The sequence below is a fragment of the Aquarana catesbeiana genome, linkage group LG08, assembly GCF_042186555.1.
Source record: "Aquarana catesbeiana isolate 2022-GZ linkage group LG08, ASM4218655v1, whole genome shotgun sequence".
NCBI classification, from domain to species: Eukaryota; Metazoa; Chordata; class Amphibia; order Anura; family Ranidae; genus Aquarana; species Aquarana catesbeiana.
This window is the reverse complement of record NC_133331.1, coordinates 269787357-269804065: the sequence shown is the minus strand read 5'-3', so window position 1 is coordinate 269804065 and position 16709 is coordinate 269787357. Positions and strand designations below refer to the sequence as shown.

At 43.1% G+C, this 16709-nt stretch overlaps 2 protein-coding genes across 2 annotated transcripts in view; one reads left to right on the top strand and one right to left on the bottom strand.

Annotated features, from left to right (window-relative positions):
- The window catches only part of LOC141106738 (uncharacterized), a 209043-nt gene that overhangs the window by 255 nt on the left and 192079 nt on the right, over nt 1–16709 (top strand). Inside the window, 7 exon segments of the mRNA XM_073597667.1 lie at nt 92–205; nt 1175–1296; nt 2235–2420; nt 2507–2630; nt 2755–2852; nt 2961–3060; nt 5416–6355. Of these exon segments, the coding sequence (XP_073453768.1) occupies nt 1183–1296; nt 2235–2420; nt 2507–2630; nt 2755–2852; nt 2961–3060; nt 5416–6355 (1562 nt within the window). The 5' untranslated portion in view covers nt 92–205; nt 1175–1182.
- The window catches only part of LOC141106474 (uncharacterized), a 40893-nt gene continuing 37708 nt past the window's right edge, over nt 13525–16709 (bottom strand). The window contains exon 9 of the mRNA XM_073597275.1: nt 13525–16549. Within this exon, the coding sequence (XP_073453376.1) occupies nt 15784–16549 (766 nt within the window). The 3' untranslated portion in view covers nt 13525–15783. The remainder of the gene's footprint in view (nt 16550–16709) is intronic.

Genomic DNA, 16709 nt, shown 5'->3' with positions numbered 1-16709 from the left:
ATAATATACAGTCTGTGGGGTAAGGGGGTATTTAAAGGGGCCTATGCTTTTGTATTTTTAACCTAATTATAAATTCAGTTTTATTTTATAGGGTAACCAAGGGGTGATTTCATCACCAGAGGATTGCCGCGGTGCCTGAAAACAACGAGGATTCTGTGAAAAAAGTGAAGCGGTGGACAGAAAGGCAGCAGCGCAGCTTTATTAGGTGTGACGTCTCCTGGGTGCCTTTCTCTTTTCTTACAGAAGATTCCTCCCCTGACAAACGCCATAAGGCCAGGCCAGGAGCACCATGTTGAGCCTTTCTTCTACTAGCCTGGCTATTACATATAATTCTGAACACTGGGCTTGATCTGTACAATTACATTGGTCCAGCTTGGCACAATATAAGTATGCCCATGTCATACCTGAGGGACCGCTGGGGAAGCTGACAATCACTGTAGCAGTCGGTGCTACTACAGCGATCTCAGATATCTTTTCTGGGTCCTGTGCCGAGTGGCTACCCCTCTGCACACTGACTACAGGGAGTCGCTTGCTCAGCACTACCACCATTTATAGAACTCCTTGTGTTTTTTCAGTGAATACAATCCACCCTCTGATTGGACAAGGTGGAGAGCAGAGGCAGTGATGTCTTGATCTCCATCTCGTCCAATCAGAGAACACCTTGTATTCACTGAAAAAATACAAGGCATTCTGGGAATGGCAGAGGTGCCAAGCAAGCAACTCCCTGTGGTCAGTATGCAGTGGGTCGGCTGCTCAGTCGTTGAAGATCGTGGCAATCACTGTAGTAGGGTAGATTACTGCAGTGATTGTCAGCTTCCACAGTGGTCCGTCATGTTTGAGATATGAATACTTACATTGTGCCATGCTGTGCCTATGTAACTATGCAATACAGATCATACGTGGAGTTTGGCTTTAAGAAAACATATACAAACATTCTATGCAACCCCTCTTAGAAAAAAGGAGCTATCAGGATTTTTGAACAGTCTTGAAGTATGTTCTGGACCTATATCTGCTCCCCAAACCCGAGTTCTGAGCTAGTATGGACTTCCCTTTTAAATCATTACTGTTATTTCGGCTTTGCAAAGCGATCATTATTCAGTGTATTAGTCATTCTGTTATTTTTGTATCAGACCTGCTATGAACTTAAATTGTCTCCTTTATTCTGCACCTGTAGATCTCATAATGGTCAGCCCTTCCCATAAGGAGCAAAGTCCTTTCCCAGATCCAGTCCTAAAAATGGACAAAGAGAAGATATTAAACCTCACATTGGAGATCATCTACCTGCTGACCGGAGAGGTGAGGAGGATTCTGGGAGGTCACATTACATCACTCATCTCTATTAATAAAACACAGAGCTGCCTGGGGAGCTGAGGAGTATTCTGGGAGGTCACATGACATCACTCTTATCTCTTAAAAAAATACAAACCTGGCTGGAGAGGTGAGGAGGATTCTGGGAGGTCACATGACATCACTCTTATCTTTATTAATAAAACAGACCTGACCGAAGAGGTGAGGAGGATTCTGGGAGGTCACATGACATTACTCTTATCTTTATTAATAAAACACAGACCTGATCGGAGAGGTGAGGAGGATTCTGGGAGGTCACATGACATCACTCTTATCTCTATTAATAAAATACAAACCTGGCCGGAGAGGTGAGGAGGATTCCGGGAGGTCACATGACATCACTCTTATCTCTAGTAATAAAATACAAACCTGACCGGAGAGGTGAGGGGGATTCTGGGAGGTCACATGACATTACTCTTATCTTTATTAATAAAACACAGACCTGATCGGAGAGGTGAGGAGGATTCTGGGAGGTCACATGACATCACTCTTATCTCTATTAATAAAATACAAACCTGACCGGAGAGGTGAGGGGGATTCTGGGAGGTCACATGACATCACTCTTATCTCTATTAATAAAATACAAACCTGGCCGGAGAGCTGAGGAGGATTCTTGCAGGTCACATGACAGCACTCATCTCTATTAATAAAATACAGACCTAACCGGAGAGGTGAGGAGGATTCTGGGAGGTCACATGACATCACTCTTATTTCTATTAATAAAATACAAACCTGACCGGAGAAGTGAGGAGGATTCTGGGAGGTCACATTACATCGCTCTTATCTCTATTGATTAAATAAACTGGTGAGGTGAAGAGGACATGAAGATCATGAAGGGACGTTGTAGCATATCTCTTTTTAATGTTTCTATGTCTTCTTTTTTTTAGTATTATGGACCTTTGAAAAAGTCTGGTGGTCATGTGACACTCAGCAGCCATTCCGTTATGTCCAGAGCATGGAGTAGGAGCCAGAGCCCCATTGTGGAGCCTCCACCTTCCTCACCCACACTTGAGAGAAGTGACGAGAAGATTCTAGAAGTCACCCAGAAGATCATTGAGCTGCTGACGGGAGAGGTGAGTGGTGCTGGGAATTCTGGGACACTATCCAGTAACAGACAAGGGAGGTGTCTGGATGGTGACTGTATCATTGTGTGTGTCAGGTTTCTATAAGGTGTCAGGATGTCACTGTCTATTTCTCCATGGAGGAGTGGGAGTATATAGAAGGACACAAGGATCTCTACAAGGACGTCATGATGGAGAACCGGCCGCCTCTCACATCACCGGGTAAGAGGAGACTTTCATTTCTTGTAAAGGAGAGAAGAGTATTGAGGATCCCCCTAGATACACACATCCTCTGATATAAAGACATAGAAACAATGTATTCAGTCAGTGTGTGTGTTTCCTACAGATGGATCCAGTAACAGAAATCCCCCAGAGAGATGTCCCTGTCCTCTGTACTCCCGGGACTCCACACAGGAAGATCAGGAGATCCTCCAGGATTATCAGGTTTGGAAAATTGAGGACGTTATTAAATTGCTGCATGTTTTTTAGAGAATGCTTATAAACTAATACTCATCTTCCTGCATCCGTAATCCAAACACGTTTCCTTGCTAGGATGAAGATCTGATTGTTATTAAAGTAGAAGATGAAGAAGAAATGTCTATGATGGGTGATGAGCCATGTAGGGAAGACCATTCTCCAGAGGTCAGCACAGGTGAATAATAAACAGTAAATCCAGAGAAGAGTCCCAGATTCTCCTTGTTCAGTCACTACAACAATCTCTTCTTCTCCCCCCTCCTCTGTCAGTAGACAGTAATGGGGGGACAGTATGTGCCCAGTGGGGGAATCAGGAGCCATTAGTCTCTATGAGACGCCGGCTCTCCTGTTCAGACTCTTTTGCATTCCCTTGTATACTGAGCTTCAAACTGAAATGAGAGATTGTACAAATCTCAAAAAATAAAGACTAATAAAGTAAATAAATATTGGCAACTTAGGAGGGCCTCCAATATAAACATACACATACATACACATATACCTTCACACATAAACATTCATAACCATACCCACATATACAATATATTGTCAAAAGTATTGGAACACCTGCCTTTACACACATATGAACTTTAATGGTATCCCAGTCTTATGCCCTGTACACACGGTCTTCCGACGGAAAATGCGTGATAGGACCTTGTTGTCGGAAATTCCAACCGTGTGTAGGCTCCATCAGATATTTTCCATTGGATTTTCCGACACACAAAGTTTGAGAGCAGGCTATAAAATTTCCGACAACAAAATCCGTTGTCGGAAATTTTGATCGTGTGTACACAAATCCGACGGACAAAGTGCCACGCATGCTCAGAATAAATAAAGAGATGAAAGCTATTGTCTACTGCCCCGTCTATAGTATACGTGTTTTACGTCACCTCGTTCAGAACGATTGGATTTTCCGACAACTTTGAGCCAACATCCGTCGGAAAAAATCCTAGGATTTTGTTGTCGGAATGTCCGATCAATGTCCAACCGTGTGTACGGGGCATTAGCCTGTGGGGTTCAGTATTGATTTGGCCCATCCTTTGCAGCTATATTAAGTTCCTCCACCCCAAACTCGCTCATCCATGTCTTTATGGACCTTGCTTTGTGCACTGGTCCAAATCATTTGGTGGAGGGGGGATTATGGTGTGGGGTTGTTTTTCAGGGGTTGGGCTTGGCCCCTTAGTTCCAGTGAAGGGAACTCTTAAGGCGTCAGCATACCAAGACATTTTGGACAATTTCATGCTCCCAACTTTGTGGGAACAGGTTGGGGATGGCTCCTTCCTGTTCCAACATGACTGTGCACCAGTGTCCTGACCTCCTGCACAGAGTCCTCACCTCAACCCAATAGAACACCTTTGGGATGAAGGAGAATGGAGGATGCGAGCCAGGCCTTCTCGTCCACATCAGTGCCTGACCTTACAAATGCACGTCTGGAAGAATAGTCAAACATTCCCATAGAGACACTCCTAAACCTTGTGGACAGCCTTCCCAGAAGAGTTAAAGCTGTTATAGCTGCAAAGGGTGGTCCAACTCAATATTGAACCCTAAGGACTAAGACTGGGATGCCATTAAAGTTCATGTGTGTGTAAAGGCAGGCATCCCAATACTTTTTACAATATAGTGAATTTTTGGAGCTACTTTGCATTCATTGGAGAGCAGATGAATGTTAGGCTTCCCTTGAGATTTCAAATCTGATGAAGTCACGTGGTCGGTGATGATACGCGTGGGGAGGAGCCAGGTGACGTCTGTGCCAAGGAGCGGAAGTGCGGTGAGTACTCTGTGTACGCTAACTAGTGAATTTGTTTAATGTGCAGAGATTTTTTTATATGTAAGTGAATTTATACTAATCAATTTGATGGATATATCTTACGTACTGCATGCACTATGGGAGATTCCTTTTGGTTCTGAGTTAAATTCACAGAATCCTAACAGTGTCGGTTCGGAAAGTGCAGAGTTTAAAGAGACAGTCACCCCCTTTGTGAATAGTGAATAAAAGGTGAAGATCCAGGACCCTGGTGTTTTTTTTTTTTTGTTGACATCGGAGGAAGTGCTGGTGGACCTATTATGATCTATAGGTCAATTCTTTAAGGTACGAGTCCATCCTGAATCACTTGGGGGTGGTGCACCAGCAGAGTTTACAGCACCGGGATCTTTGGGTTCACTTAGCAGTAGGAGGAACTTATGGGTAAAGGCATGAAATCTTCTAAAATAGCAAGCTATGCAGTTATTTTTGCATCACTGGGAGTGTGGGTTCACATTCCACCAGGAAGCATTTTAAAGGAATACATGGTCACTTTATAGACTGCACAAATAGTATTGTTGGAGACTTTTCTGTATTATCATTTCAGAATCATTGTTTAAAATATTTGCATGCACTCTATGTTTGAAATGTGGAGAATCACACTGTTTCATGCACATGTATGATTATTCAGCAGCGAAACACATGCACACAATTGATATTTCCCATGAGATTTGTCTGTTTGGGAACCTTACTGTAGATCTGCCAACCCATCTTTTGGTTTCTTGTTTCATCTAGATATACATCATAAAGGAAATAATACAGAGGGACATCACGTGACCTATCCAGATAATGGAACAAATCCAGCAGAAAACCCTGTTATTCCGCCTCTCCATCAGGCTCTTCATGGTACAGAACTGCCTTACGACCCCTCTACATGTGGGAAGTCTTTTACCGAAGGATCCGAGCACATCACCCAGAGCGTTGGCTCCGCATTCTCATATTCTGCTTATGATAAATGTTTTTCCTCGGGTGCAAAGCTTATTTCCCATCAGACAACTCAGACAGGAGAGCACCCATACTCCTGTTCCGAATGTGGGAAGGTTTTCGTCCAGAAGTCCCATCTTGTCACTCACCAACGGATTCACACTGGGGAGAAGCCCTATTCCTGCCCTCTCTGTGGGAAATGTTTCACTGACAAGGCAAACCTTTTACAGCACGAGAGGATCCACTCCGGCGACCACCCGTTTTCCTGTTCTCAGTGTGGAAAGTCGTTTAAGCAGAAGGCCCATCTGGCGATCCACCAAAGGACTCATACAGGGGAGAAGCCATATTCTTGCTCACTGTGTGGGAGGTGCTTTACTCAGAAGTCTGATGTGGTAAAGCACCAAAGGGTTCACACAGGGGAAAAGCCATATTCGTGTTCTGAGTGTGGGAAGTGTTTCACCGAAAAGTCAGCCCTGGTGAGGCACGAGAGGGTCCACACAGGGGAGAAGCCATATTTATGCCCTCAGTGTGGCAAAGGCTTTGCCTATAAGTCAGTCCTGGTCAAGCATCAACGGAACCACACGGGGGAAATGCCATACTCATGTGCGGAGTGTGGGAAATGCTTCAAGCAGAAGTCCAACCTTGTCACCCACCAGAGAACTCACACTGGAGAGAAACCCTTCTCCTGCTCTGAATGCGGCAAGTGTTTTTCCAGGAAACTATATCTGGTCTCTCATCAGCAGCTTCATAGGTGAAGTCTGGCTTTTCCTGCTCCATGCTCCATGTGCCTGTGAAAGATCAGCATTTCACTGGTAGTTAAATTGTGTACAGGTAAAAGGAAGCCTGCCACAATGCAACACCTTTGTGAAAAGGCTAAGATGGATGCAGCCATGCTTCCAGGAGAGGGGTTCGGCCATCTGAGGACAACCTAATGTGCGTTGTGTCTGTGTGTTGTGGCTTTAAAGGTAATTTTGGAGTATACAAAAGTAAAGAAGAAAAAGCGGACAAGATAGAGCATGCCAAACCTTTAAAGTGGTTGTAAACCCTCACATATACCCAGTGAAGTGACTTGCCTCGGGTGATACAGAGGAGATTAAACAAATCCTCCTACACAAGCTGTACCTTTTTATCTGCGGTCTTCTCTTCTCTACAGTCATTCAAAGTACACAATTTACACAGAATCTCTCAGCTCTAAAAAGTAGGGGGTGGAGAGCTGACGTTACATCAGTGAGGAGAGCTCTGAGACAGCACACAGGAACAGAGCTGAGTCTGTCAATCAGCTGGAGGTCCCTCCCCTGTCACCATTCTTCTCTTGGTGTCAGGAAAACATGTCAGAAGTGATTCATGCTAATAGCAGAGGAACAAGGCAGCAGGCAGAAATGACACTTAGTGCTCTGAAAGTACACACTATAGAGGGATATACTTTGTTCATAGTTCATGTCTGAGGTTTACAATCACTTTAAGGTTGTCCCTTCATGTGCTTTACATTAATGTCCTTATCTTGTAAAATCTGAGCTAGGCCACACTCTCATCTGCTACTTTCAGCTTCCTTACTGGTCCTTTAATTAGATAGGTGGCATCAGTGACCAATAGGGATGCATGCAAGGGGTGGGGCCAAGCTTGACTTTTTACAGGAAAAGTCAAGATCAGCACATAACTTCAGCTGCCTTTATCTCTGAATCTACACATTGTTTTGACATGCTGTTTTCAAAGAGGGTCACTTCAATGTAATAAATTTGTTTTGTTATGTACTCGGTTTGAATTGTCTAGAATTGTGACAGATCTACAATAACGAAAATGGATGAAGCTTTTGGAAGAGACAGATATGGTGAGGTAAGAGGTATTTAAAAGAGGGTCAGCTGAAATTGGACACAACACCACAAGTTTGGCAGCAAACTTCAGCCAATGATTTTGGCTGAAACCTGCTGATATGCTGTGTCCAATCACACACAAAATTCTGTGTATACAAACATACAGAACTCTGTGTACAGTGAACAGCGATCTGGCTGTTTCTTCTCCTTGAAAAGCAGGGAGAAAAATCAGCCAGATTAGTAAGTAAAAGTAGCGCATATTACACATTGTTAAGCACACAGTTAATCCCTTGATTGCCCCTAGATGTTAACCCCTTCCCAGCCAGTGTAATTAGTACAGTGTTATTACTGATCACTGTATTAGTGTCACTAGCGATGTCAGTGTCAGTTACTGACACTCCCAGCCAGTGTCTTTTAGCACCAGATTGCCCGCCCCACTATCACAGTCACACTATAAGTCGCTGACAAAATGGAGAATATTTTTTTACTTTCAAAATTTTTGGTATTTTTTTGTTTATATGATAAAAAAATAAAAAACCCAGTGGTGATCAAATACCACCATGTGAAAATTATATAAATGTCAATTTGGTACAGCGTTGCATGACCGCGCAATTACCAGTTACAGCAGTGTAGTGCTGAATAGCAAAAAATGTTCTGGTCATGAAGGGGGTAAAACCTTCTGGAGGTCAAGTGGTTAAAGGGTTTGTCTGCTCAAAGCCAGTAATTTGATTTGGTAGATTCTGGTGAGTTAAAGGGAATCTAGTATATAGACTACATAACCATTGCTGACTTTTAGGAATCAGTTTTAAAACACCCAGGTTCCTGGGCTGGTGTGAGTCATCAAGCTGGAACAAGGAAGAGGAGTTCCTGAGATCTTTCTTTGTTCGAAGTGTCCCTATTCCTAGTATGCCTTTTGGACTCCAACAGCATCATTTATGTTCTAGAGACGGGCAAGTAATTTGTCATAGAAGATGGCAGGAGGTGAGAGAATTGGCCATCTATTCCAATACCACTAACTCTGAAGCACTGTACACTGTTTTTTGTATGTTTTTCGAGCGATGCTCAAAGGGTCAGTCTACTCCAGCATTGATCATTCCTGAGCCTGCACACTTGCTGCAGCCACATATCAAGGGGTTCTCACCATTCCTACCGGAGTAATGTAATATATATATATATATATATATATATATATATATATATATATATATATATATATATACAGTCAGGTCCATAAATATAGGACATCTACACAATTCTAATCTTTTTGGCTGTATACACCACCACGATGGATTTGAAATGAAACGAACAAGATGTGATTTAACTGCAGACTTTCAGCTTTAATTTGAGGGTATTTACATCCAAATCAGGTGAACGGTGTAGAAATTACAACAGTTTGTATATGTGCCTCCCACTTTTTAAGGGACCAAAAGTAATGGGACAGATTAACAATCATCCATCAAACTTTCACTTTTTAATACTTGGTTACAAATCCTTTGCAGTCAATTACAGCCTGAAGTCTAGAATGCATAGACATCACCAGACGCTGGGTTTCATCCCTGGTGATGCTTTGCCAGGCCTCTACTGCAACTGTCTTCAGTTCCTGCTTGTTCTTGGGGCATTTTCCCTTCAGTTTTGTCTTCAGCACATGAAATGCATGCTCAATCGGATTCAGGTCAGGTGATTGACTTGGCCATTGCATAACATTCCACTTCTTTCCCTTAAAAACTCTTTGGTTGCTTTCGCAGTATGCTTCGGGTCATTGTCCATCTGCACTGTAAAGCAACGTCCAATGACTTCTGAAGCATTTTGCTGAATATGAGCAGATAATATTGCCCGAAAAACTTCAGAATTCATCCTGCTGCTTTTGTCAGCAGTCACATCATCAATAAATACAAAAGAACCAGTTCCACTGGCAGCCATACATGCCCACGCCATGACACTACCACCACCATGCTTCACTGATGAGGTGGTTTGCTTGGGATCATGAGCTGTTCCTTTCCTTCTCCATATTCTTCTCTTCCCATCACTCTGGTACAAGTTGATCTTGGTCTCATTTGTCCATAGGATGTTGTTCCAGAACTGTGAAGGCTTTTTTAGATGTTGTTTGGCAAAGTCTAATCTGGCCTTCCTGTTTTTGAGGCTCACCAATGGTTTACATCTTGAGGTGAACCCTCTGTATTCACTTTGGTGAAGTCTTCTCTTGATGACTTTGACACACATACACCTACCTCCTGGAGAGTGTTCTTGATCTGGCCAACTGTTGTGAAGGGTGTTTTCTTCACCAGGGAAAGAGTTCTTCGGTCATCCACCACAGTTGTTTTCCATGGTCTTCCGAGACTTTTGGTGTTGCTGAGCTCACCGGTGCGTTCTTTCTTTTTAAGGCTGTTCCAAACAGTTGATTTGGCCACACCTAATGTTTTTGCTATCTCTCTGATGGGTTTGTTTTGTTTTTTCAATCTAATGATGGCTTGCTTTACTGATAGTGACAGCTCTTTGGATCTCATATTGAGAGTTGACAGCAACAGATTCCAAATGCAAATAGCACACTTGAAATGAACTCTGGACCTTTTATCTGCTCCTTGTAAATGGGATAATGAGGGAATAACACACACCTGGCCATGGAACAGCTGAGCAGCCAATTGTCCCATTACTTTTGGTCCCTTAAAAAGTGTGAGGCACATATACAAACTGTTGTAATTCCTACACGTTCACCTGTTTTGGATGTAAATACCCTCAAATTAAAGCTGAAAGTCTGCAGTTAAAGCACATCTTGTTTGTTTCAATTCAAATCCATTGTGGTGGAGTATAGTGCCAAAAAGTTTAGAATTGTGTCGATGTCCCAATATTTATGGACCTGACTGTATATACAGTGGGGGAAAATAATTATTTGACCCCCTGCAGATTTTGTAAGTTTGCCCACTTACAATGAAATGAAGGGTCTATAGATTTTATCATAGGTGTATTTTAAATGACGGAGACAGAATATCAACCAAAAATCAAGTAAAAACACAATACAAATGTTATAAATTGAGTTGCAGTTCAGTGAGTAAAATAAGTATTTGATCCTCAGTCAAGACATGACTTAGTGGAGAAACCCTTGTTGGCAAGCACAGATGTTAAGACATTTCTTGTAGCTGGTTAACAGGTTTGCACACATCTCAGGAAGGATTTTGGTCCACTCTTCTTTACAGATCTTCTCTAAATCCTTAAGGTTTCTTGGCTGTCGCTCCCTCCATAAATGTTATAGGCCAATCCATGACTTTATTGTGCTTCTTTTTGAGACATTCCTTTGTTGCCTTGTTTTGGTTCATTGTCATGCTGGAATACCCATCCATGACCCATCTTCAGTGTTCTGGCTGGGGGAAGACAGTTCTCGTCCAAGATTTTACAATAATTAGCCTAGTCCATGGGCCCCTCAATGCAGCAAAGTCGGCCTGTACCTTAGAGCCAAAGAGCTCAATTTTGGTCTCACCTGACCACAGCACTTTCTCCCAATCATTCTCTGAGTCATTTAGATGTTCATTGGTACACTTCAGACAGGCCTGTACATGTGCCTTCTTGAGGACATATTGGCGACATATTGTGTTACCGATGGTTTGTTTGGTGACTGTGGTCCCAACTGCCTTGTGATCATTCACAAGCTCCTCCCATGTAGTTTTGGGCTGATCCCTTACTTTTCTTATGATCATTCTTACCCCATGAGGCAAAATCCTGCATGGAGGTCGAGACCAAGGGCTATTGATGATTATTTTGTATTTTTTCCATTTGCGAATAATCGCTTCAACAGTTGTCTCCTTCTCACCAAGCTTCTTGCTGATGGTTTTGTAGCCCATCCCAGCTTTGTGCAGGTCTACACTCTTGTCCCTGACGCCCTTTGACAGCTCTTTGGTTTTGCCCATTTTATTGGGGGGGGGATACCCTCTTTTTAGAGGCACCCAGCTTCCACTTCCTCCTAGGGCTCCGCGGTGCCAGAAAGTTCACCTCACCCCCCTCCCTCCCTGCAATCTTCTGGGACACGTCACAGGTCCCAGAAGATTGCCTGGCCATTCAGTGTGCAGCATGGCTCGCGCATGCGCAGTGTGTGCCCGGCCGGGCGCCCACAGTAAGCGGAGAGGAGCGGGGCTTCGTACGCCCGCATCACTGGACCGTAGTACAGGTAAGTGGCTGATTATTAAAAGTCAGCAGCTACACTTTTTGTAGCTGCTGACTTTTTATTTTTATTTTTCGGCGGGGACTCCGCTTTAAATTGACAGGACTAATCTGTGTACCACATGAGCACATACTGTAGCCAGTGTGTGGGAGACAGAATTATTGGTGGTTGGTAGGGGATCAAATACTTATTTTATTCACTGATCTGCAACTCAATTTGTAACATTTGTATCATGTTTTTTTTTGGATTTTTGGTTGATATTCTGTCTCTATCATTTAAAATACACCTATGATAAATATGATAGACTCTTAATTTCTTTGTAAGTGGGCAAACTTAAAAAAAATCTGCAGGGGATCAAATAATTATTTTCCCCACTGTATATATATGTATTTATGAATGCAGCAGAAGGCATTTAGGACAAAGAGGATGAAAGCACAGAAGCAGGACCTATGGCACAGAGGTCTCATTGAGGGAGTCTCAGAGAAACAGAAGAACCCATTGAGGAACCAGGCCTTCCCAAACACCCATGCTTATGTACTATTCAGAGAGCTGGGGTTGTCTGTCAATCTTGGGTAGAATGAGGGGGCAGGGCACGTACATCAGTCTGGGGTGGAAGAAGAGGCCAGGATACGTACATCTGGCTGGGGTGGAAGGAGGAGGCATATTATGTCCATTAGTTTGGGATGGAAAGACAGGGCAGGGTATGTCCTTCAGTTTGGGGTTGAAGGGTCAGTCCAGTATCTACTTTATCAGTTTGGGATGAAAGGAGAGGCCAAGATCTGCCCGTTCTTCTAGGGGAAGGAAGGTATGATTGTCCATCTGCGGAACAGGTTTCATATGATGCAACATGGTGCACAACATATGTATTGGCCATCTGCTTGACTCATACGAGCTTACTTGATTTGACTGCAGTTGAGTGACACCCTGCAGACCGTGGACCTCCAAGCTGCTCCCTCTAAAACCCATTGCTCATTGTTACCTTGTTCAGCCATGTTCCCTGTCCACTGAGCTCCCATTATGCCAAAGAGGGGCAAGATAGACAGTGTGGAACTGAAGGAAGGAGCCAAACAACTCATACCAAAGAAGGGAAGATAAAACAGGTGCACAGAAAAACTGTATATCACTTGTTTCTACTGTGTGATGCTTTCTTTGTGTCTGTTGCTTGCAGTACGATGTGAGCTTGTTTTCCACATGGACTTCTAGTGTGTGAGAACATTCCCACTATATTTCCCTTAACAAAGTCACGTGACTGTGACGATACTCGTCGGAAATGACAGGCACACTGGAAGTGACGCAGGGGTACGAGCTCGCTGCTCGTGGATGTTATACGGTGTTCCATCTTTCCTTATGTGAGTTTTTTGTGTTTTCGTAATTAATTTTACTACACTATCTGGGCCTTCCCCTTCTTTCCTCCTACCCTTAATGCGCGAGTGTGAGAGGACCCCTACATCACTTAGAGGAGCCATCTTCTATCACAAAGTACTAACCACTGGGAAATGAGAGGAGGATCTCTTAAGGTACCCAGGAATTATTAACACCTGGGAGCCATCAGCCATACATTAGGAGGACCCACAGAGGAAATTGGAATTTTTATCCGAACATGCTGTTACCTTAAAGCAGTAAGGTGAGAGGCCATCTTGCACAGAGGTGTCATTGCACGGAAAGAGGGGACACCTGCTATATTTTATTTTGCACGGTGAAAGACTGCAGCACTTCTATTCACCTTTCACACTATTAAGAGAATTTTTAAGAGATTTATCAGATGTTTTCACGTCTCACTTCTACCGTATTCACGTTCACTTGTATGCATTAGCCATGGGACTGTCATTATTCACCATGAGCACTAATTGATTACCCATTTGGAGATTATGTATGGAATCTATTTTGTTATAGAAGATTGTTCCCTACACATTCTTATGAGGAGTTTGTAATTTAGAAGAATTGAGTCCCTTATCTGTATTTTTGCATTGTTGTTTATTTTATTTGTGATCAGAATACACCTTCATTAGTTAGCCTTTCCAGTTTACAACAGCACAGCACCACTCATTACTCATTCCCACCATAGTGCTCTGTCCTCACTAAAATTAGAAGTTACCAGCTGGGGTCTAAAAACAGAATGGTTTGACCTTCAGTGATATTCTGGAAGTCTGCCCTTGCTTGCTTCTTCTGACATACCCAGTGAGTGGTGACCATCTATTGGTTAGCTGGGTGTTCCCTGCGTATTCACCTCAAGCCCTCAAGAAAACTAATTGCAAAGAAACCAGCCAGCCTAGAGTTTGAACCTGCATCCCTTGTATTAAAAACATCACACCAGTCATGACATATCTGAGCTATGCAGCAAACAAATCATGTAGTGCAACTGGAGTTGGAGGTAGGAGTAGGGCTTTGAAATTACGCAGTAAAGCAGAGACACAGGAGATGAGCGGGAACAATGAAAGAGAGCAGAGACACAGAAGATGAGCCAGGAAAAAGAAATAGAGCAGAGCTACAAGAGATGAGCAAGGACAAGAAAAAGAGCAGAGACAGATTAGATGTGAAAATAGCTGAAACCATGAAAGAGGAGAGACACAGGAGATGAGCCAGGACAAAGAAAGAGAGCAGAGACACAGGAGATGAATAGGGACAATGAAAGAGAGAAGAGACATAGGAGATGAGCAGGGACAATGAAAGAGAGAAGAAACACAGGAGATGAGCAGAAACAATAAAAGAGAGCAGACACAGGAGATGAGCCAGGAAAAAGAAATAGAGCAGAGATAAAAGAGATGGGCATGGACAGTGAAAAAGAGCAGAGTCAAAGGAGATGTGAGAATAGCAGAAACAATGAAAAAGCAGAGACACAGAAGATGAGCAGGGACAATGAAATAGAAAAGAGACACAGGAATGAGCGGGGACAAATGAAAGAGAGCAGAGACAGGAGATGAGTGGGTCTGGAGGAGAGCTGAACCTCTGGAGTGTGCAGAGAAGTAGTTTGACTGTCAATCACTGTACCCAACAAATGGCTTTTCTTGTACATCTGCTATAACACTATCTTACTGTACACATATTGATAAAACACAGAGTTGACTGAAGAGGTGAGGAGGATTCTGGGAGGTCACATGACATCACTCTAATCTCTATTAATAAAACTCAGATCTGACCAGAGAGGTGAGGAGGATTCTGGCAGCGTCACGTTTCATTCCCCTTGCTTTGTTATGCTAAATTACCTAACTATAGGAACAGAAAGTTGACAATGGAACAAAACTTCATCACTGGAGAACTAAGAACATTGGCGTCCCTCCCACCTTCTTAAAAAGTTGTTCACTGCTAAACATCTGTCCTTTTAATGTATTTTTCTGATGCTTTGTTACCAAGACCCAAGATGGCCATCAACTCCACCATATCATACAGATGTACTGCTTCACTGGAGATGTTCATTAGAACAGTTTGGTCAGCACTTTACTTATCTCCAAAAATCAGATTATTACCTTGAAAATAAAGTCCACCAATAAAGCTGCTGTCCATGATAGGAGACTCTAAGCCTGCCTGAGTTGACAGCACAGTATTTATTTTTTAATCTTGTAGAGATCTGGAAAGGTATAAAAAGATAAAAAGACCTTTCAAAATGTAGACTTTTTCTTTGTGCTCCTGTATCCAGTGTATTTTCTGTATGCCCAACTGATGGCCTCTTTTTGGACGAAACACAGAGGGTGGAGTTAACCTGGTGACATTGTCATGCCTGCCAGGGCGCACAACAGCTGAATTGCTTGATTTTTCCCATGTGTTTGTGGCTGATATGATGATGGGTAATTCTTTGCATATTTAAACCAGAGGTGTGGTGACTCGAGGAGGACTGGGACCGAGCTGGATCATCCACCATTCATCCATCCTGCGCTTTTTGACCTCCCTGTGTTCAAGGTCTATTCTTGTGGTAAGCAGTAATGTGAATCTTTGGTGGTCAGCACACAAGAGTGGTTAATTCCAGGAGGATTCTTCTCACATTTCTTCACATTTCTCAGGGGATTATTCACTGATTTGGAGACTTTTACATTTATGTGTTCATTAACACTAACTACACATTTGTTGGTGGACGTTTTAATTTATTAAGATATAAACATTTGGACTTTTTAATGTTGATATGTTTTTTGATTCTTAAAGTGACAGCACCGCACATTTGTGTATGCATGTGTTGGAATAAAAGCTTCTTGACCTTCCAGAAGGCATTCCAGAAGGCATTTAACATCAAGATGGCTTCTCCTCGGCGTGGATCCTTTGGTGAGCCACAAAATAGAATTCTTTGGCAAACCATATCCCACATTCTGAACAGGCATAGCGCCTCTCGCTGCCGTGAGTTCGTTCGTGTTTGCCGAGAGCTGATCTCTGTGCATAACTCTTCCCACACTGAGAGCAGGAATATGGCTTCTCTCCGGAGTGGAGTCTTTCATGTTCGCACTTTGTGCTTTTGAGGCGAAAAGATTTATGGCATTTCGAGCATGAATATGGCTTCTCTGTGGAGTGGGATAGCTGGTGCCTAGCGAGGGAAGATCGGCGAGTGAAACATTTCTCACAGTCAGAACATGAAAAGGGCTTGTCATCCGTGTGGATCCTTTGATGGTCAAGGAGGTCTGACTTCTGGATAAAACTTTTCTCACAGTCCGGACAGGAGTAAGGCTTGTGGCCTGTATGGACAGTCTGATGCTTCACAAGAGATGACCGGTGGGAAAACAATTTCCTGCATTCGGAGCAGGAATATGGCTTTTCTGATGTGTGAGTCCTTTCGTGGACCACAAGATCTGACTTCTGCCTGAAGCCTTTCCCACAGTCAGAACAGGAATATGGCTTCTCTTCGAGGTGAACTTTTTCGTGTCTGACGAGGACTGATTTTTGGTTGAAGCATTTCCCACACACGGAACATGAAAATGGCTTCTCCCCCGTGTGAACTCTCTCGTGTGTAAGAAGGTGGGCTCTCTCCCTGAAACATTTCCCACATTCAGAACATGAATAGGGCCTCTCCTTGTCTTGTGCAATGATGGGAGGTTCCTCTTTGTTCAACTTTCTAGGTCTTCCTTCTGGAGGATACATGAAAGGAGGCTCTAATGAAGGTTCATGCACAATGCCATGCAACAAAACAATAGATTGCTTTACCATCACAACACAAGAAGTACAAG